The 22,348-nt window shown below is 48.8% G+C and overlaps 1 protein-coding gene across 5 annotated transcripts in view; it reads left to right on the top strand.

The window, feature by feature from the left end:
• Nucleotides 1–17,826, top strand: part of TPX2 (TPX2 microtubule nucleation factor) — a 47,351-nt gene extending 29,525 nt beyond the window's left edge. For 4 of the 5 annotated variants that reach the window (XM_075563816.1, XM_075563815.1, XM_075563817.1 and 1 more), the window contains exons 9-18: nt 210–355; nt 1,068–1,239; nt 2,994–3,135; nt 4,331–4,547; nt 7,711–7,806; nt 9,445–9,621; nt 9,963–10,109; nt 14,906–15,017; nt 15,649–15,836; nt 17,436–17,826. In XM_075563816.1, coding sequence (XP_075419931.1) covers nt 210–355; nt 1,068–1,239; nt 2,994–3,135; nt 4,331–4,547; nt 7,711–7,806; nt 9,445–9,621; nt 9,963–10,109; nt 14,906–15,017; nt 15,649–15,836; nt 17,436–17,546 — 1,508 coding nt within the window. In that variant the 3' untranslated portion in view covers nt 17,547–17,826. The remainder of the gene's footprint in view (nt 1–209; nt 356–1,067; nt 1,240–2,993; nt 3,136–4,330; nt 4,548–7,710; nt 7,807–9,444; nt 9,622–9,962; nt 10,110–14,905; nt 15,018–15,648; nt 15,837–17,435) is intronic. The other variant, XM_075563821.1, reaches the window with a different exon arrangement.
• The last annotated feature ends 4,522 nt before the right edge of the window (nt 17,827–22,348 follow it).

The raw sequence follows: 22,348 nt of genomic DNA, 5'->3' as shown, positions 1-22,348 counted from the left end.
GGATGGCCACACACACACACACACACCCCCATGAGGGACTCTTCTCTGCAGTTTGCCTTGGGCTCGGTCACCCTTTGAGACGTGCCCTGAAGCAATCCCATGCTTGAGACATGGGTCCTGGAAGCCAACTCCATTAGATCCAGGGTACTGGGGCGACCCAGAGGATGAGAGTCAAGGGGTCTTAGCGATGCTCTCTGCTTCTCACTCAGGCCAACCTGTGAAGAAGTCAGCCAGCCAGGTAACCAAGTCTGTTGACTTCCACTTCTGCACCGATGAGAGAATCAAACCACACAAGACCCAGGAGTACAAGGAAGTGAACTTCACATCTGAACTACGGAAGCATCCTCCCTCTCCTGTAAGTCATGAACGGATGAAGATCTCTTTGTTCCTCATTCAGTTAGGATTTCAGGTGTCATTCTTGGCACCTCTTAGAATCACACAGTCGAGTTCAAACCATGTGTTTGAACAAAGCTTGCCCTAAAACCTCCCTGTTAGCTCTGTGGTCTTCTGCCTCTGGGAACCATCTCCCCAAGCTGCTGTGAAAATGAATTTTACCTGAAACAGTGTTAGTGTGGCAAATTGTAGGTAGAGGTGTTTCTGCTGTATACAAGGTTCTTAAAAACCGCCTGTTTGTGAAGTTAGGTAAAAAAAAATATAACCAGATTTATGGGGGAGTAAAATCTTGGGCAGTTTTTGTAACCAACTGCCCCCCACCCCCACTGTCCAATAAGCAGTTTAAGCTTCCTTGCTAATTGGTAGTGAACAATTTCACATCTGTTTCATGGCATCGGATTGCGTCCCCACTTTAACAGGCTTGGAGGACCTAGCTTTGTGTGTGCCTTTGGAGAGAAGATGGCCTTTCTTAAGTGCTAGCTCCTCTTTTCTTTTTCCCAGTAGGAACAGACCTGGCCTAGAACCCTGGTCCAGGGGCTGGCAAGCTTAAGAACAACAATCTTTGTTTCACCCAGGCCGCCTTTCCCGGGCTCTGTGTGCCTAGTCTGTTGTTGATGATAAATAGGGGCTTTTAGCCCTTCCTTTATCTGGGAAAACAACTTCTCTGTTTACAGGCCCGAGTGGCTAAGGGCTGCACCATCATTAAGCCTTTCAACCTGTCCCAAGGAAAGAAAAGGACATTCGAAGAAACAGCTTCTACATATGTGCCTCTTGCACAGCAGATCGAAGCCTTCCATAAACGAACCCCAAACAGATATCACTTGAGGAGCAAGAAGGATGAAATGAGTAAGTTTCCTACCAAGATAGCTGCCAGAAACCTACTTGAACATTCTCTTTGCCTTCCCAGCAGGTGTGAGTACACCTTGAGTTCAGTGGAACTCTGGCATGTGGTGATGTGCAGACAACAGCCATCCGTTGCAGCATGTCTGAGATCGCTCAGCCCTCTGCCTGCATGTGCCTGCTGTCTTGATCCTCCTGGCCATTAATTGGCCAGGCAATCAGGATACTCAGACGGGGACCTTTGCCTTGCATTCGTCGTGTCAGACAGTGCAGTGACTCCTTTACAGAAAATGATGGTGGTTTATTCTTTTAAGGTTGTGTACTTTTTTTGTCCAGTGACGCGGTCCGTTGCTCATTGTTAGAAACCAGCGTGCCGGGCTGCAGAGGGGGTGCAAGCCGGTGGCTGCAGAGCCAGTTCTGGTTCACAGCAGTCCCGGGTGGGTCTGGATTGTGATGGGTGTTCCCTGACTGGCTTTGTCAAGAGTAGAGCACCAGGACTCACTTCCAGGGGACCTCCGGACGGGGGTTTCTTCCTTTGGTTCCCAGAACACACAGGGGCCCTGCTACCCTTGCCTAGAGGGTCAGTATCAGTCGGCACCAACTCCGTGACCATGACTTTGGAGGGGTGGGACACCCCCTAGGGTGTATAGAAGTAAACCAAGGGGATTTGGTAGCAGTCAGCATCAAGTGTCAACTCAGTAAGGCAGAGAAGCAACTCTCCGTGAGTTAGAGGCAATGATGGTGGAGGGAGATTAATAGAGCTTCTTTGAATGATGAGAGGTACCAGACAGTTGGTGGGTGGGGTGGGTAGGGAAGAGAGCAAATAACCAGTGGCTTGAGGCCCTGGGCAAGCAGGTAGGGTCGTAGGGACACATGGACTCTGAGGGAGGATGGAAGAGGGAGAGGAATGGGGGTGTGCTGGTGGGTTTACAGATTAGGGATTTTCATCTTGTAGCCCATGTTGCTATGTTAATGTATCCCAATAAGTTAGATTATTATGAAGATTATCCACTACAAGAGGTCAGGTGAAATTTGAGGAGCTATAAAGCATGCTGAGCAACACTCTTGCTTTTCAACATTTTAAAGAGGTCTTGTATGAAGCACCTCATCAGTTAGCCATGGGGATCTTCTCCTCGAGGGTTACAGCCTTGCCTCCATCGGGAGGCTGTTCTTCTCTGCACGTGCGAGGTAGCCATGAGTCCGCATTAATTCCAGAGCCACTAAGAACAGCCACAGTCGGCGACTGTTGTTGGCAAAAGTCTAAATTGAGGGCTCCATGTGGGGGATTATGCAAATTGACAAGGTGCCCAGGCCAGATAAATGGAAGATGGTGGGGGCTTTAATGTGCGTTGCGCCGTGGCTGCCTGGCTTCCTCCCCTTGACTGCCTCCGAGGGGCAGTCTTGGCGCTCTGACAGCGATACTCTTAGGAAAGTCAGAACATGGGGCATGATTTCCAGGACTGGTCCCTAGAAAGGCCTTATTTTGAAACAGGAGTCAGCAAAAATCTTACTTGTTAATAACAAGCATTGTCAGAAGGAAGGAAATACAGTCCTGTGCAGTGGTAAGGAATATGCATCTGACAAACGATTTTGAGTTCCAAAGACGGGAACAGAGTTTGCTAAAGGCTGTGTTGTCCATGTTCTGTGGTGGAGAGAGTGACAGGGAGGAGGGGGGTGGAAGGAAGACTTACACCACCAAGGGCTCTGACCCAGAGTCAGCATGGCCAGGTAAGCGGAATGTCTGTGATTTTGGTTGGCAGGCCTGTTACCGTCCAAAGCTTCAGCAATCAAGATCTGCAGAGACCCACAGACTCCCATTCTGCAAACCAAACAGCGCACGAGGCCGGTGACCTACAAAAGTGCAGCAGACCAGGAGGCGGAGCTGCTAGAGAAAATGCAACAGTAAGTGCCCTGGCCGAATTTGAGCAAGAGCCCAAAACCTACCCATTTTCTTTTGCCTTCTGGAAGGAGACAGGAGAGACAGTCTCTTCCTGTGTCTGTGTGATCGAAGCGTTGAAAGTGTGTCCTGAAGAATAACTTGATAAAAACTCAAACTGATAAGTAATGCAGAGGTTGGGGTAGGAGAACTTAAGGGATTTTTAAAATCATGTTATTAGGAGCTCTATCACAAACCATACATGTATCCATTTGTGTCAAGCACATCTGTACATATGTGACCATCATCATTTTCAGAACATTTTCTTTCTACATGAGCCCTTGTCTGGTATCAGCTCCTCATTTTTCCCCTCCCCCCTCCTTCACTTCCCTTCCTCATGAACCCTTGCTAATTTATAAATTATTGTTTTTTTCATATCTTGCACCAACTGCTGTCTCCATTCACCCACTTTTCTGTTGTCCGTCCCCCTTGGGAAGGGGTTATATGTAGATCATTGTGATCGGTTCCCCCACCTTCCCCTTACCCTCCGGGTGTTGCTACTCTCATTATTGGTCGTGAGGGGTTTATCTGTCCTGGATTGCAAGCTCTTCTTTGTACCTGTGTGCATGCTCTGGTCTAGCCAGATTTGTGAGGTAGAATTGAGGTCATGATAGTGGGGGGTGAGGAAGCATTAAAGAACTAGAGGAAGATTGCATGTTTCATCGAGAGCTTCAGATTTTTAACTAAGAAGACAATGAAGGAGTGTTCTCTGACACTTAGCACAGCCTCCTGGTCACCCCAGGGATTGCTTATCTTTGAGTAGTGAATTACTCAGACCTGGGACACATCTCTATCTGCTCCTCCCGTTTCCTTTTGTTTGTCTTTAGAGGAGGGGAACATTAGGACACTCTCTTTAATTCTTTGCTGTAGATGTGAAGACAGTGCCTGTGGAGAGGTCAAGCTGCTCATTTGTTCCCCCGCTCACTTGGCTGTTGGTGTTACCAGTTGGGTTGGTAGCCACGAGGCCAGCAGTTTGGAAGCACCCGCTGTTGCAAGGGAGGAAGCCCGCAGAGGCAGTTCTGCCCTGCCCTGTAGGGCAGCCAGAGTCTCTCCCAGGGCACTGGGTTTGACAGTTTTCTGTTTTTGAGGGTTGTGTTGTTTTCCTTTTACTTGCTTTTTTTTTTTGGTGTGTGTGATTGCCATTACACTCTTGTCTCGCAGATACAAATTCAAAGCCCAGGAGCTTGATCCCAGAATTCTTGAAGATGGGCCCATCTTGCCCAAGAAACCACCTGTGAAGCCGCCCACTCAACCCATCGGCTTTGATTTGGAAATCGAGAAAAGAATTCAGGAGCGAGAGCCCAAGAAGAAATCAGAGGAAGAGCACTTTGAGTTTCATTCCAGACCCTGCCCCACCAAGATCCTGGAAGATGTTGTGGTAAGCACGACTGGGGCTCTGCAGGGCGGCAGATGTGTCCGCCCACACACACGTGAGTCATTGCTAGGAGCTGTAAGGAGAGAAAGACATATTAAAAGTGGGTTTCCTCCCAGGGTGTCTAGTAAAGGGAACGGAGTGTAAATAATGTGCAAGGGCGTGGAATGGTTCTGAGAAAGTGACGATGACAAGTGCTGTCAGAGGAAAAATGACACGTCCTCCCGACCGGGACAAGGTGCAGTGGTCCTCGTCCTCACGTCCTCCGCCTGCTTCCTGCCGTTGCCGTGATGCTGACGCACAGCAGCCCTCGTGTACCAAGCCCCGTCTCTCCTGGTTTCCAGCTGCTGACCTTGTGGTGAGCAGCCCCGCTCATGACCATGGTGCCACCCAGGCTCCTCAGCATGAGAGGAGAGTAGCTGATGTCTGGACTTCGGTGCCAGGCACAGCTTAGCCCATTGTCAGGCCACACCGTCCCTGGAGAAGGCGGTGATGCCTGGGGAAGTGGAGAGTCGACAGAAAAGAGGAAGGCCCTTCTGCAGGGGCTGCCAGCGGCACAGAGAGAACCCTCACGAGGACGGCCCGGGCAGCGGGTCGTCCTGCTTGTACACAGGGTCTCTGAGTCAGGGTCCACTCAGCAGCTGACACGACGACCCCTCGCAGACTGGCGGCAGGACTGGGCTGGAACCAGTGTCCTTGCTCGCCCCTTCCGCGGGCTCCGAGGTGTTCCAGCAGAGGCTGCTCTCCATCCCTCTGTGCCCGGTGTGGCAGGAGTGATGGCTGCTGTAGTGCACGGGTAAGCGTGACGGGACATTTCCTCTCTTGGATCTTGTCACTCTGACTACAGGGTCTACAATCCTGGACTTTACTGGTTAGTGCAATGTTCAAAAGCCGAAGACCTTCTGTAGCAGAACTCACAGACATGGTCACCGGGACTATAAATAAATTTTTTCCCCGCTGTGGTCACACACCAAATATTTTGGAAGGGAATTTGCCTGTGGATCCTGTGGTAGAGTCTGGCATCTCCTCAGTCATGGTCAATCTTCAGATTTTGAGTATTAATTTGCTCCTAAAGATTTCTAAGGTTATTTGTAACAGAAAGTCCGGACTAGCCTGGGATCATAGAACTGGAAGTGACTGGAATTTAAAGGAAAGCTTGAGGGGTAGTCTGTGTGGGCAGCTTTGAAAGCCCCTCCAAGAAAGATGTTCCCAACCTGTCTGGGACGGTCGCAGCCTTGTTGGGATTAGGAAGTCTCTGAAGAAGGCATCCTCTTAGAGTCCAGGATGTAAATTATGCCACTCATGCGCCCGTCCTTCCTACTACATTCATCCCATCAACATTTGCTGAATGCCCCTGGCTTGTCCAGCCTTGTACCAGGTTCTCGAAATTAATGGCCTAAAGCACCATCCTCGCCAAGGAAGCACTCCCAGGCAAGCAGGGGGTGGACGTGTGAATCCCTGAGTGTGGCGAAGCATTATATGAACTGTGGTCGAACATGATCGAGGGAAAGATGAGGCCGCTGTACACATCCTGGGAGGGGCAAGATCTATCAAGAGGCCTACTGAAAGAGGAGTTATTTCTGTGGCGGCTTGAAAAGATGGGTTAGATGCTTCTGGGTAGTCAAGGCATCTCAAGCACTCTGAGTGAGTGACTGCAGAGGTATTGAGATTACAGGCAGTGGTTCTCTGTGGTGTGAGCGTGATGTGCAATGAAGGGTGAGCAAGCAGACTGATGAGTCAGGGGATCAACTTGTAAAGTGCCTTGCCACTTGCCTGTTTTGCTCTTGTAGGTCGGCAGCAAGAGCCATTAATTTAAAGTTGGAAGGTAAGGTGATTAGATATGTTTTAGCAAAAACTGTTCCAGCCAGATGCTAGTCGAATGGTACACGTTCTACCCGTAATTGATGAGGGATTATGGGATGGCAAAATAGTGAGCAGCTGAGGGTGCGAATGTGGTGGTGTGTATAATGCATCTCTCTTGGAAGAAGTAAAACATTTCTAAGGAGATGTTCCTTAGAAGCGAACTTGGTGAAGCTTTGTCTCATGTACTTTGGGTAGGTCACCAGGAGGGACTAGTCCCTTTACCATATTTGGTACTGGTCCTCAAAATAAGAGAGGGATGGATGGGCCCAATGGCTGCGACAGTGGGCTGCCCACAGCAACACTGGTAAGACAGCACCAGCCTGGGCGGGGTTTTGTTCTGTTGTGCATAAGGTCGCTGTGGGTTGGACCCTACTAGACAGTAACAGCAGCAGCTCTATGATAGACTTGTTTAAGAAAGGATCCAACTAATTCTTTATTGTCAGATAAGTGAATCATCCATAACATCTGACTTTAAGAATGTTAAAGAAACGACGGTATTTAGACCATTTATCGATTATTAGAAGTATCATTAGGGTGAAAGGGCGCAACCACTAGGCACTTTAATAGAAATGGCATCCCTAAAGGTCGAAGCAGCTCACACCCTCCCTCCATCCAGTCGGTGCGCGCCCGCTTCTCTTTACTCCGCCACACTGGCACTGTTTACAAAATACTGCTCATGGGTGAAAATAGCTGTTTTAATTGTATTTTAAAAGACTACGGAATTGGTACTTTTATTTATCTTTGTGAATTCTTGCTCTTTTCTCATTTCTGGCAAAGGCGAATTGAATTAGGTCTTTGCCCAGTCTCCTTTCCTCATCTGCCTGTGGAGGATAATGGTTTTGAATGTAATTTTTCGTTGGAGACTGCATTAGAAGTAAGTTTGAAGAGACTGGGAAGGATTGCTTTATTTTGTCTCTGCGGGGTTGGCGTGTTCCGAGAAGTGGGGAGAAACTATAAAACACTGGCATGTAGGGGTCCCTTCTGGTGTGTTTTTCAAGAAGACCAAACTAGGTTGTGTGGATTACATTCTGACAGATAATATCTGACTCTGGGCCCGCCTTGCTTGCCGCTGTCTGTCACAATAACCCATCCCTGGCTGCCTGAGTCAGGTAATCAACACACCTTCATTCCTGGTAAATGAACCTGCCCTGAAAGAAAGGCTTACTGATATAACTCAGGGTTGCTTGTCCAGTCACTGAGTCGTACACAAAGCTGCCCAGCATTGCCGGGTGCCTTCCCCTCAAGGACTGTGCAGCCAAACGGGGACTGTCCTGTGGTGTCTAATTGAATTGCTTCTTCCTCGCAGGGTGTGCCTGAAAAGAAAGTACTTCCGATTACCATCCCGAAGTCCCCGGCCTTCTCTCTGAAGAACAGAGTTCGCGTGCTCACGAAAGAAGAAGAGGTGCTTTCCTGGAGCATAGGCTTCTTTTGCCTTCTGCAGAATCAGTCTAACCATTACCCATATTTTAACTCAATGGGATTCCTTGTTGGTCACCCTTGTCTCGAGCTGGCTGTAGGAATGCGGAAGCATGAGTTGTGGTCTGTGTTGCGGCTCCTGACTCAAGAGAAAGCGAGGTGGCATGTGTGAGAATCTCCTGACCCAGTGATAACTGGAGACAGGTCCATTTCTGTAGCGCTGAAACCCAGCCCCTCTGTAACGTGGACCAAGAGTTACTGTGTGGGAGACAGTTCACGCATTATGTATGGAAGTCGTTTAAGGCTAAATTGCCCCCGATGGCCTACTTGCCACATGTTTAGGAGGTTATTTTGTTTTTGTTTTCCTATAAACAGGAATATTCTTATATTTCAACCATCGGAATTCAGAAATTACTACTATTGAATCCTCCCTGAGAAAATAGAGAAAATTGCCTTGTTTTGCTAGAGAAGGTTACTCAGAAGTTGTCCACAGACTGTTCTTACACTGTTAACTGGTTTGCGATCAGAAAAGCACGGAAATTGAAGATAGGACAAACACTTACAAGTTTATAACTTAGAATTTTATAGCTATGCTGACTCTGGAAATGACAAATTTGGCTCGTGTTAATACCCATTTTTCCCTCTTTGAATTTTTAGTAATTCAGCTTTTCTTTTATAAAATAAATCTGTATGCCATGAATTAAATGAAAAACAAAAAACCTGGTCTTCCCCCATAGGTGGCCTGAGAAGCATGTGACAAAGGCTGTCTGTTAGGAGCAGACGGCTGGTGCGCCTGCGGTAAATGGCGCTGTTAGCTTGTTGTGCGCGAGGTTGCCTCATTGGTGAAGAAAGGAAAGGGCAGTGATATGCATGAGGATTAAAGGAAAACAAAACAAAACAAAACACTGGAGCAGCTGCAGGTCCAGTCCATAGACAACGCAAAGCAATCTTTTCAGTGTCCCAGCTGCTAACTGCCCCAGCATCTCCTGCCTCGTCCCTGTCCCTGACCCTTCCCTCTCTCGGCTAAGCCAAAGGCTATGGGGGTGACCGTGTAGGATGGTTCAAGGAGCTGGAATACACGAATTGTTGTAGATCAGGCTAGTTTCTTATTACACCCTCCCATTTTATATATAAATATCCAGAGTTAGGGTAATTTTATAGCAGATCTCAAGCATAAGCCTTTTTATAGTTTCATTTGAAACTAAACTACATGGCAATCTTATGTTACCAGCTTGAACCCAAAGAATTTGCATAGTCCTATTTTGGGTTTGGCAGGCCTTCTCTCCAGTCACACGCTGCAGTAGAGTCTGGAGCCTGGGTCGGTGAGAGGCGAGGGTGGATGCTTGCTTCAGGGCCTTTCTGCTGGCCTCCTCTCCCAATGTTCGCTCCCATCTGTTGTCACAGCCTTCCCAGGGAAAGTTCTAGAGCTTTTAAGAGTACCTGTGTTGACGCTTTACCAAATGTGTCCGTTAGCTGTCTCTGATAGAAAAAGGAAGCCAAGACATCCATCAGGTTGAGGGGTTTGCTCTCGGTATCACCTTGCTGTCCCTAATGTCTGCTGACTCCTTATTCTGAGGTGGGGGTAGCCACGCGGAACCTTGTTCTAAGCTCTGTGTCCCCCCAGGAAGAGGAGGAGGCGGTGGTGATAAAGGCTCAGCCCGTGCCACATTACGGAGTGCCTTTCAAGCCGCAGATCCCAGAAGCAAGAACTGTGGAAGTGTGCCCTTTCTCCTTTGACTCTCGGGACAAGGAGCGCCAGCTGCAGAAGGAGAGAAAAATGAAAGAACTGCAGAAGGGGGAGGTAGGTGTTTGTACCACGACGACCTCTGAGGAAGCCCTTTTCACTGTGAAATCACTCCCCAACTCTGCCCTAAGAGCCCAGTGCAGTAGAAACAGTTCAATTCATTTCAATAGCTATCCCATCCCAGGAAGGTAAGTGACTTGCCCAAGCTCACAGTGCCGGTTGGTTCTCGGCACAATTGGGAGACACAGCAAGAACTCCCCCTCAGGACCTTGCAGGACCGTGCTACCTTGAAAACTGACGGCCTCGCCTGCTTGTCAGCTTCACCCACGTGGTCTGCAGCAGCTACTGTGTTCCAACAAGAGAGGCTTATCCAGGTTCTCTGTTCTCTTTTCAATCAGATGCCCAAGTTCAAAGCACTTCCTCTGCCCCATTTTGACAACGTGAACCTGCCAGAGAAGAAGGTGAAAACGGTGACCCAGATTGAGCCTTTCTGTTTGGAGACTGACAGAAGGGGGGCTCTGAAGATGCAGACTTGGAAGCACCAGGTGGGGAGTGGCCCGAGCAGCTAGAATGGCAGTAGATGGAAGGGCCTGGGCAGGCCCACTGCGCTGACTGATCACTGGGGCCTGAGACACTGGAGGGCTTCAGGGGCTCCCACTCTCAGTCCGAGGTTTGCGTACCTTCTCCGTGCACATACGGTCTCTGTCACATGCAGGGCTTGCTTCTCAACCTCTTACAAATATAAAAATGACTCTTCGCTCTAAGGCAGTATCAGACACGAGACCCAGTTTGCTGGCCCTAGCACTATGTCTTCATTTGGGAAATGGAAGGACCTACTGATTTCTTTGCCGAGTTACTAAGAAAGGACTGCTAAGGTTTGAAGTATGACCCTAGCATTGTGGCTGTGTTTGTTTGTATTTTATTTATCCCATTCCACTGTGTTCCCAACTAACGAGAGACATTGGTTATACACTTAACACTGGATTAGCATTTTGCTCTCTTGTTTCCCTGCCTGCCATCTTCTCATGTGTGCTTTGAAATAGACCATGTGTTTGTGTGTGTGTGTTGTGTTCACAGTACTCAAGGGTGGTGATCTTTACTCTTGTGACTAGGCTATTATTTAGTTTAAAGGTGATTTCAGGTGACAGTTTCTGTTCAAGTTTGAAGAGCAACTTGACCATTGCCTCAGTGACTACTCTAGCTTCCAGGAGGTCCAGCCAGTCTGTATTCTTGAAGAATGTGAAGTTCTGACCCGTATTGCTCTCAGGATCCATCCAGTGTGCTCTCGATCAGAACGCCCAGCTTTGGTCGTGCACACTCACTGTCTGCTGCTGGCCTCAAGGTGAAACCTGTAGATCCATGTTTCCCAAGATGGGCAATACAGCCTCTTGGCATAATCGAGTCGTCCAGAGGGGCTGCAGAAGCAGCTTCCTACACTCTATCCTGGAGAGCGGGCTCTAGTACACAAATTGTTAATTGCCAGAGGAGCACCGAGTCATTTTTCCTTTCCCCTGAAATGGGTTGGTATGCCCCAAACCAGCTAGGAGCCTCGGATGTAGACAGCCCTACAGTCCAGTTGCCTCTCTGACCATTAGGTTTTCTTCTCTCTCATTCCAGATGAATAAAGACCAATAGTCATGTCTTAGATGGCTGCTTGTAAGCTTTAGGACTCAGCACCCCAGAAGGGAGAATATGAAGTTTGAGAACGGTGTTAAGCTAGTTGATTGAGTTGTCTGTGAGAAAACCCGGGCCCTAAGTCTCAAAACTAAGAGCCCTAATCCCTAGAGAGGACTGATCATTTCTAGTTGGTGTCAACCTTGGGAACCCCTCCCCTTTATTTAAACTGTAGCTTTTTGAAACCCATGTTTGCCCTCCCCCTCCCCTGGGGCCACTGACGGGGTCCTGGGGGACTCCTCTGGTGCCACGGTTCCATTTCTAGAACAAAGTGACCCCGTACGCCAACCCCTAAGGACCAGCCGTTTCTGCATATATGCCTTTTTATGTCGTTTCATACAAGTGAGAGTATATATTGGTGAGCGATCTTGTTTGAATATGTATGATTGACTTCTCTTGTTCGACACCACCGTCCCAGGTCCCGCTGCATCGTAAGAGATCTCTCTCTCTCTCTCTGTTTCTCTCTGTCTCTCTCTGTCTCTTTCTCTCTCTCTCTCTGTTTCTCTCTGTCTCTCTCTCTCTGTCTGTCTCTCTTTCTCTTTCTCTCTCTGTCTCATACGGAACGGTGTTGCGTTGTTTGTGTGCTGCGTCACCATTTGCCAACCCATCATCTTGGGGATCGCTGGCGTTGGCGTCGCCATCTCTTTGCTACTGTGCTGGTGCTGCAGCAACGGCGCGTGTGCGTGTCTGCTCCTGTCTCCTGTTAGGCCCCGAGACACACAGAAGGTGTGCATCTTGTAAAGATCCTGTAGTCCACCTGTCAGAGCCCCGCTTTAGGCGACCACTCCTTACTGTGGCTTTGCCGAGAATGCGTTTCACTATAGTGCCCTCTTAGCACAGTGTGCGGGTTGCTTGCTTGTAGGTCATAGATAGTCCGTGAAAAATAATTAGCGGTGGGCTGGTCTAATCAAAATCTAATTTTCACCTCTCACAAAGTTTCCAAAGCCCTAAATTTGCTGATACCTCTATATTATCACTGTGCTCCTCTCTCTCCTAGTGCTTCTCCCTCCCCAGTCACTCTGGACTCAAAATCAGCAAGCGCCATGGCGCCCCTGTAGGGCAGGAGAGAACGGCCCTGTGGGTTTCTGAGGCGGTCCCTCTGCAGGGGAGAAAGCCTGCCTGGGTCCTGCAGAACCCCCGGTGGTTTTGAACTGCAGATCTTTTGCATCATGGCCCAACTTGTAACCACTATGCCTCCAGGCTCACTCTGGATTTAGGACCCTTTTTTTTTTCAATCCTTTTATTGGGGGCTCTTACAGCTCTTATCACAATCCATCCCTTCCATCTGTTGTGTCAAGCACATTCGTATATAATTTGCCATCATCATTTTCAAAACATTTTCTTTCTACTTCAGCCCTTGGTATCAGCTCATTCCCCCCTCCCTCATGAGCCTTTGATAATCCATAAATCATTTTTTCATGTATTATACCGATTGCTGTCTCCCTTCACCTACTTTTCTGTTGTTCGTCATACCCCGGGGTAGGGGGTTATATGTTGATCATTGTGATTGGGGTCTCCTTTTCTTTCCCCATCTTCCCCCTGTTCTCCTGGTATTGTTATTCTCATTATTGGTCCTGAGGGGTTTATCTGTCCTGGATTCCCTGTGTTTCCAGCTCTGATCTGAACCAGTGTACATGCTCTGGTCTGGCTGGATTTGTGAGGTAGAATTGGGGTCATGATAGTGGGAGTAGGGGGAAGCATTAAAGAACTAGAGGAAAGTTGTATGTTTCATCAGTGCTATACTGCACCCTGACTGGCTCTTCTTCTTCCTTGTGACCCTTCTGTAAGGGGATGTCCATTTGTCTACAGATGGGCTTTGGATCTCCACTCCTTCCTCTTCCCCTCATTCACATCAATACGATTTTTTTGTTTTGGGTCTTTGATGTCTGATACCTGATCCCATCGATACCTAATGATCACACAGGCTATAGGACCCATTTTAATCTATTATAATTTCATCTTAACAAACTATTTTCCAAAATTAGGTCACATTCTGATATTCCGAGTGGCAGTGAGTTTTGAGGGGGGACAGTGTCCCCTCCAGCAAGATCACTTCTTTATGCTCCGGGCTCCTCCTGTGGGACGCCGTCCCTGTAAAGCTGTTGGGGATTGCTTTCTTAGGGGACGGAGGGTACCTCCCTTTCTCAGGATCCCAAACAGAGTGTATCTCTGTGGGGTGTTTTCCATCCAAAAAAGCCATTTGTAAAGTTTTCCGACATAAAAAGTAGAGAGAATCACATAGTGCAGTTGTAGAGTAGTCAGTGCCTGGACTATCCAGTTTCAGCTCCTTGTCGCTGTACCAGACCCTTCTACTCGCGGGACTCTCCTGAGGAATCTTAGAGCCGCAGTTCTCACCCTGCAGGTCAAACAACCCTCTCCCAGGGCTCACCTGATTCATCGCAGTAGCAAGATGACAGTGATTACGTAGCCACGAGAATAATGTTATGGTTGGGGGTCCCCACCACATGAGGACCTGTCTGAAAGGGTCACCGTGTGAGGAAGGTGGAGAAGCACTGTGCTAGATAGTTAACTGCACACAGATTCAGCACCTGTCTTTACAGAGGACTTCACAAAGCAGAACAATGCTGTTTTCACACTTAAAAACCGTGAACAGTAATTTCCCAATTTTATCAAACTCAACATTCAGCTATATCAAAGTCTCTAATTGTTAGCCGTTGAATAGTGCACACATTGGATTGGGTGGCTAACTCTCTAGATTCCTTTTAATCGAAAGGTCCCCTGCTTGCATCTATCTTGTTAAATGAACTGGATCGTTTGCCCTATGCATTTTGTACAACCTGAATTTTACTGCTTACATGACACGGATGACATGTACCAAGTTACTCTCTCCCCAATAGCTCCTCTAAATAGGCTTCATTAACTTCTGGTGAGATTTTTAAGGGGCAAGGAGCTGGGATACTTTTGTTTTTTAATTTATTAGGGGCTCATACAGCTCTTATCACTGTCCATACATATACATACATCAATTGTATAAAGCACATCTGTACATTCATTCTTTGCCCTAATCATTTTCTTTTTTTTTCTCCTCTTTTCTTTTTTTACATTTTATTAGGGACTCATACAACTCTTAACACAATCCATACATATACATACATCAATTGTATAAATCACATCCATTACATTCCCTGCCCCAATCATTCTCAAAGCATTTGTTTTCCACTTAAGCCCTTTGCATCAGGTCCTCTTTTTTTTCCCCCTCCCTGCTCCTCCCTCCCTAATGTGCCCTTGGTAATTTATACATCGTTATTTTGTCATATCTTGCCCTATCCGAGTCTCCCCCCCCCCCTTCTCTGCTGTCCCTCTCCCAGTGAGGAGGTCACATGTGGATCCTTGTAATCAGTTCCCCCTTTCCAACCCACTCGCCCTCCACTCTGAGATGGGATACTTTTCAGGTGATATTGTGTAGTCCTAAATAAATCGCACTGGGGCCATTCGCCTAGTTATTTATGGTTTGGGGTTTAAGATGGGTCTTAAAAGTCCCTCAAAGATTCCTTCTAACTCAGAGGGGTGAGTGGTTTCGTTGGGCACACGGGAACTTGTCCATATTTATGACGAAGCTGCCGAGAAGCATTAGCACCTGAGTCACTGAGGTGTGCTGGGCCTGGAAAGTGATGCGTTGCCTCCTGACTGTCTGCCTCTCTCGCAGCTGGAGGAAGAACTGAAACAGCAGAAGGAAGCAGCTTGCTTCAAGGCTCGACCAAACACCACCGTCTCCCAGGAGCCCTTTGTTCCCAAGAAAGAGAGGAAAAATACAGCCGGTAGGGTTTGGGGTACACCTGGACCACTGGGGCAATATTGGTGGCAGACTTCTCCGGGGGGCTACCTGTGACTCAGCTGTGTCATTAGTATGCTGGAGAATGCTCAGGGTTTAGCTTTGCTGAACACAGGGGCCATGTTGAGTTGCAGAATGTACAGGGCCCGAGTCCTAGAACGGGAATGTTGGCATTTCAACGGCAGCCGTCAGCTTTCCTTTACCCCTGGAGCAGCCAGTAAAGTGGGTGGGGAAGGAGGGAGGAGGGCGAGAGCCAGAGGTGTTTCTGGAGTTCTTATTAACACAAGCATTGGATATGAAATAATTGAATTCCTTAAGCATCGAGCAGGGTGTCAGAAAATTAAGATTCTTCTGTATCTGCCCAAATCTCTGTGTAGTTTTAATTTTGAGCAAGTTAACTTTATTTCTGTGGGCTTATTTTCCTGATGACATTAGAAAATTTCCAAGGATCTTTCCAACTCTCAAAATGATAAGACTCTTTCTGAATGTGTGTTTTCCACCGGTGTGTCCCAGTGGGCCCCTCTGGTGCCATGTGTGTCTGAACCCCTTGCTTGATCCCGGGCTGAGCTCACGCACGCCTTGCTTGTGCACCGATGTGCTCTCTGTTCTGCACTCAGAAGGCCTTGCTGGTTCTCTAGTCCAGGAACCTTTTCAACTGGCCACGGAGAAGAGAGCCCAGGAGCGGCAGGAGTTGGAAAGGAAAATGGCTGAGCTCGAAGCCCAGAAAGCCCAGCGCTTGGAGGAGTTGCGCCAACAGGAGGAGGAGCAGCAGCAGGAGGAGCTGGCCCAGCTGCGCAAGGAGCTGGTAACTGCGCCCTCGGGTCTGCTTTGTTGGGCTCACACCTTGGTCTGAACTTCTCCCTTTTTCTTCAGCACTTGTCCCTGCCTCTTGGGTTTGACCCTGTCGTAGAACTGTTTCTTAAGGGGCACTTGGTGGAGGCGGATAAACACATCACAAAGTAAAGTAAATTCACTGCCATCGAGATTCCGACTCATGGCACTTACAGGGCAAGGTAGAGCAGTGACTCTTATGGGAATAGAGAGCCTGGTCTTTCTCCCGTGGAGCATCTGGTGGTTACAGCCCAGTGCACAGCCTCTATGCACCAGGGCTCCCCGTGCAGGCCCACAGGCCATCCTGAAGGCCACCTGCTAGCTACCTTTCCACAGACACAGCTTGATTTAGTGTGGGTCTCTGGGCCCCCGGGAAGGACAGGGACAGCCCCTCCCAATAACTTTTCCTGGTCATTGACGTCCTGTGCGCACGTTTGGTAAGCATTAAGGGCAGGTCACTTAACATTGGACACTGGCAAACTCCTAACGTGTGACAATTCTCTGCTGCACTTGAATTAGAGCTGCATTATACATCATTCCCAATCAAGTTGGAGATAGGTGTGACCTTTCCCCCAACAATTTTATTGATAGAAAGTTCACATATCATACGCTTCAATAGTTAGATCACTTTTTAAGAGTTGTATATACATCATCACAATCGGTCCTAGTACACCTTCCCCCCTCCCTTATTCATTATTTGCTCCCCAGTTCTCCTCAACCACCCCACCAGAGACAATAGAGAAGCAAAAATACATAAAAAGGAGGAAAGAAAGACTACTAGCAATATTAAAATAAGCCAAAGAGAAAACGTCTGCCATGGAACAAGTGACGGTGTCCCATTATACTGTAGCTCCGTCTCCCAGATGCGAGTTTACAATAATCTCTGTGTGGCAGCCAGGCTGTTCTCATCCCCAACTGTGATGAGAGGGGCCTGCCAGAGACTTCCTCTGCCTAGATGCCCAGCGCCCTCCACAGATGGGTGGTCACAGTTAGACTTCCTCTGCCTAGATGCCCAGCGCCCTCCACAGATGGGTGGTCACAGTTAGACTTCCTCTGCCTAGATGCCCACCGCCCTCCACAGATGGGTGGTCACAGTTCTAGCTCGGATGCTTTTCCCTGCGTCATCTTCAGATTTTCTTACCCTCTTTGGCTCATACATACAGGCTGAGGTGCTTCTTCAATGTGAACTTCATTGATGCTTTACTTAGATGGCTGCTTGTTTGAATGTTTGAATACAAGCCCCCCAGACACTAGTCCATTTGATGGCTGGGCGCCATCTGCTTTCTCTACCACACTGCTATCGCCCCCTGATCGTCAGTGATCCTTTCGTGAGAGCCGGTATCGAGCAGGGCCATGAGGTGAGACGTTCTTCAGTGAAGGCTCAGGGCCCAGGAGTCGGAGGCTGGAAACCTCGGGGATGCAGAGCTCACAGACTTCCCCATTGTACTGCTGCCTTTTTATTAAGTTGGTGACTGGGATCTAGATAATGACATGGTTATTTTTTCAGACAGAATGTTAAAAACGCCAAGTGCATTCTAACACCCTCACTAAGAACTTTCCCCTTCCTCTCCAGGTCCACAAGGCCAACCCAGTACGTAAGTATCAGGCTGTGGAGGTCAAGTCAAGTGACCAGCCTCTGACCGTGCCTGTGTCTCCCAAGTTCTCCACCCGATTCCACTGCTAAGCTCTGCGGGAAGCGAGGTGCTGCCTGGGACCAGGAGCCTGCTCTGCACTTGCGCCAGGAGCCTTCCTTCACTGCCATGGGCTTGGGCGTGGCAAAGACTCTGTTACCGACTCTGGCCTGACAGTGCTCTCCTATCTAGGACCAACTCTGTCATGGTTTCTGTAAAGCCCACATTGGCTGTAATAGGATTAGCATTCTCTAGACTAGAATTTTGTCGTAATATAATCTGTCCCTTTTTAAAAAGCCCATTTTATTGTGGAAATAAAGAAAATTAAGTGCCGAGATCGAGTGAAGCCGTGGTTCGTTGTCTGAATGGTAGCATGAATGGAGGAGGGTCCCGGCAGTCATGCGGTGGGATCCCAGAGCTGTTGGCAGAAAGAAAAAAGGTCCTGGCCTCTGGTAGCATGCACACAGCCGCTGTTGGTTGAGGCCAGCACCTCCACAGTAGCAGGTCCCCCCAGGACGGGAAGAAGGGGAGCACCCATGTCAGAGAGCAGGACAGCAGCACCCGAGGGTCTGTAACAGAACCCCACACTCACTGCCAGAGTGGGCTCCAGGTCGTAGTTGACCCTGCGGGAGTGGGTGGAACTGCTCTGTGGGTTTCTGAGACTCTCGAGTCTGTAGGAGAGTAGAAAGTGACATTAAAAAAAAACAAGTATAGTCACACAATTCAGTCATGAGGAAGAGTTGTACAGTCATCACCACGGTCAGTTTGAGAACAGTTTCTTTTTTGTACTCATGGATCTTAGTGTCGTTGACGATACTCTTCATGCTGTACAGCTCTTACTGGTATCCTTTCCAACTGACTCACTTCCATTAACTTAAACTCCTTGCCGCCTCCACCCATGGTAACCATCTGTCAACTGTGCTTTCTGTTTCTTAGTATAGTTTCAGTAGTTTTCTTGATACAAAATTCACATATCATATACTTCCACAGTTACATTGCGTTTAAAAAGAGTTGTGTATGCTACATCACAGTCAATTCTAGTCCTCCCTACCCCCTCCTGCATTGCTTGCTCCCTAATTCCCCTCCCCTCCAGAAGCCTGCCCCATAAACCCTTGCGTCAGTTATTGTCTCCTGTGCGTCACAAACTGGGAAACCGCCCTCCTTCCCACCTTGCCCCTTCCCTCTGGTATTGTTACTTCTGTTCCTGAATTCCATGTGTGTGAACACTCTCTCTTATCTGTACCTGTGCACACGCTCGTCTCGCCTGCAGTGAGAGGCAGGACTGGGGTCATGACAGTGGGGCGAGGAAGCCTCAAGGAACCCGAGCGACGTGTGTGTCATCGGTGTTAGACTGCGCCCTGGTGGACTCCTCCCTTCCTGTGGCCAAGGGATGTCCCAGTGTCCACAGATGGGCTTTGAGTTGCTGCTCCAAACCCCCTCGTTAACAAAAATATGGTGCTTGGGGTCTTCAGTTACCTGTTACCTGGTCCCAACAGACACCTCATGATTGCACAGGCTGGTGTGCTTCTTCCATACCACCAGAAATATTTAAAAAGCCAAGAGAAGAAGTTTCTGTCATGGAACAAATGAGAACCATTTTAGCCTAGGACAAATTCAAGTTGGGTAAAGGGGGAGGTGAACTAAGTATCACACTAGTTCGATTGCTTGATCCACCATCAAGTTTACAATCATCTCTGACAGTGAAGCTGTTTGAGACCCTCGCCTGTGGCCAGAGGCTTCATCCAATTAGGTGCTCTGCAGGGGGATTGTGGCCTCCCACCATCCACCAGAGTCGTCTTTAAATTGGATGTTCACAGTTATTTTATTGGGGGGCTCTTAGAAATTGTATAGCAATCCATCATCCAATAGTATTCAGCACACTTGTACATGTGTTTCAACATTGCCAAAGCATTTTCTTTCTCCCGGAGCCTGTGGTTTCAGCTCCTCGTTTGGTGTTCACAATTTCCTGCTTTGGAGCTGCGCATGGGTTTGCGGCCCAACGGAGCCCACGACTCCACGCGCTCCCTTAGTCTCGTCTAAGGCGCGCATCCTGGGCACGTTTGTTCAGGGCACAGAAAACGGGCAGCCTGCAAGGAGGTCAGAATTCACTCGTGGAGGCTATTTGTCAGCAAATCTGATTATTGGTGCTAGCAGCCCTTTTGGGTCCAACAGGCTGTGCCAAGTCACAGGCCACGTTTGGCCTCTGCTGCTCCTGTGAGGGTCGGAAACCACCGCAGCCATTTGGGAAGCTTTGTGCGGAGTTGCCAGTGGGTCCTTTCTTCGCTTTGTCCTTGGTGGGGGTGAGCAGGGAGGACGGCCCAGCACATGTGTAAGAAAATCTTTAGTGACCCGACATGGAATAAATAGGCCTTCCTAATTTTCTAGTTTCGTGTTTCTTTATCCAAACCCCTTTAGAAGACATGGCTTAAGGGGAAATGGTTAATTTGGGTCTAAGGAAAGTTTTAAAACCCCTGCCTCTGTCTTAAAGGTTTTCAACGTATTTAAGTGTTCTATAATTCCTCCCCCATCTTCCTGGCAGGGGTGCGGGAGGGGTGGGGCAGGGGCATTGCGTGCACTTGGACGGTGGCGGGAGCGAGCGCCTGGTGGCTGCTTTCTGCTAGAAGGAGGTACATGTGAAGTACTCCTGAGGAACTGGAAGGCCCTGGAGAAGATGGGGGGCTCGTCCCAGGGGAAGGGTCCTGATCCTTTGGGGATAAAGCTATTTGCTATGAGCCTGGTGTGTGACTTGGGCCATCAGAGCTAAGGTCTTGATGTAGAGTCAGACAAAGCCAGCAGGCTGAAGAGATGGCCAGGGGCCCCTGTCTGACCTCCCCAAGCTACACAAGGGGAAGGAGACCAACTCTGGCTGACCCAGAAGACACCTGTGAGGCAGTGGTCAGACCTGGCTCAGGCCTCCCTCTGCCCTAGCTGACACCACCTGCCCCTCCGTGGCTCTGCTGGGCTGATCATTCACAACTGGCACCCAGCTCACAGGTGATACTCGGATCATGGTGTTTCTTAGGGAAGCTAACAGGTTACCTCTCTTTAGTCCACAGTACCTCTTAGCCATGCAGAGGGGCATGTCTCTTTGGCCCTCGGCATCTCAGCCACGTGGTCCTTTGACCTCTGCCCTGCTCAGGCAGGTGTTAGCCCCTCAAACAGCGGTCATCGCCCAAAGGAGACCCATTCTGCAAGCCAGCCTCCTGCCCAAAGATCTTACTCAGTGCACGGGCCAGGAAACCTCACCCTGCCAAGCAGTCTGGGCACAACTCCTGTGCTCTGTCTCAGGGCCTCAGTGCTGCTGCCTCCATCACTTCAGACCGAGATCTCAGCTGGTGGCTCTTCTTGGATGACTGGGATTCCTCTTCCTGCTTCTGAAACGGCCCTCATTACCCAGAGGAGTGGTGAAACGGGCCAATCCCTTCTTTAGAGACTTCGACACCCTGATGCCATGCCCCACCCAGTCATTCGGTGGGAGTTACGAAGAGCCCAGACCAAGTCATTTCACCACCCCACAGTCACCCCAGGGTGGGGGGTCTCCACGTGGGAAAACGCCAAAAGGAAGGATGAAGGAGCAGAATATTACTTTTTTCTCCTCTCTTGGTTAATTAGCCATGACTGTTTTGTTTTAGCACTTGCTGGAGGATGTGTGGCTTACATTTTTAACTCCCCCCCAGTCTATATCCAAGTGTTAGACCACACTTCACATAGAGCGTCAGGAGCCTACCACAGTCTACACTCCCAGCCTCTGGGAGACGCACGATGCTGGGTCATGCAGAGGGCCGGGGAAAGAGGAGGAGCCTCCCAAGTGGGATTGGCACCGTGACTGCCACAGTGGGCTCACACGGAGCCCTGGTGAGGGCGGCCCAGGCGGGCGGCGTTTCCTTCCTGCTGTACATGGAATTGCTGACTCAGGGCACCTGACCACACCAGTCTTTGTGCCGCTGTCACTTCCTGCGTGCGTGCTGCTGTAAGGTGCTGTCCACTCGGTTATTCGCAGTCCCCATGATCTTAAGCTCACCTGAAGAGCGTGTTTACCCGTGTCATGACCATGTCTGGTACTCGCCCTTCCTCTGTGCCAAGCCACTTTTCCATTTCTTATCCTTTTCCTTCTGCCTTGAAAGCCTCCCTGTACCCTGGGATCTGCTCGTGGGTTTGCTTGAGCATGTCTGGGAAAACCCTTAACTGCACCTTTGGGAGAGAGTGCTAGGTGCACGTTCTCGGGGTTTCTTCCAGGACTTGAAAGGTGGGTGTCTCTTCTCACTTGAATTTTCTCACCAAGAATCTGGCATCTTCATTTCTGTCTCTTTAAACATTTTTAAAAAATATTTCTGTCTTCTGTATATAATGTCTTTTTTTAATGCCCTCCTCCCTTTTTAGTTTTTAAATTTTTTCTTTATTTTTTTAGTTCCCTTTTAAGTTATTTTATTATATCACTGATTGTGGTAGTTACATCATCTGTTGTCAATTTAAGGCAAGAGTGAAGGGGTGGAGTTTAGCCTGTCAATCAGGTAGCAGCTTGATGACCTCATTTGGAGGCGCTACAGAGATAAATTGCTGGTTGGAGACAGGACACACGCTCACTCCCTGTGAGACATTCCTGTTGACAAGACACATGGAGCTACACTAGCGTCCTGGAGCTGAAGGAGTCACGTGGAAAACCCTGCCAGCGCTGAAATGTTTCCACCACTACTGGATCCACAAGACTTTCCACCCACTGGCCTGTGATCTTGCTGCATTTGGCATCATTGCATGTGTTGCGTGAGTCTGAAGAGGAATTTATAGATTGATATCAGACATATGGGCTAATATTGGACTCAAGGACTTGATGTTTTCTCAATGTTCAATTACTCTT

This window comes from Tenrec ecaudatus, chromosome 12, assembly GCF_050624435.1.
Source record: "Tenrec ecaudatus isolate mTenEca1 chromosome 12, mTenEca1.hap1, whole genome shotgun sequence".
Lineage (NCBI taxonomy): Eukaryota > Metazoa > Chordata > Mammalia > Afrosoricida > Tenrecidae > Tenrec > Tenrec ecaudatus.
This window is presented reverse-complemented; position numbering and strand designations above follow the sequence as displayed.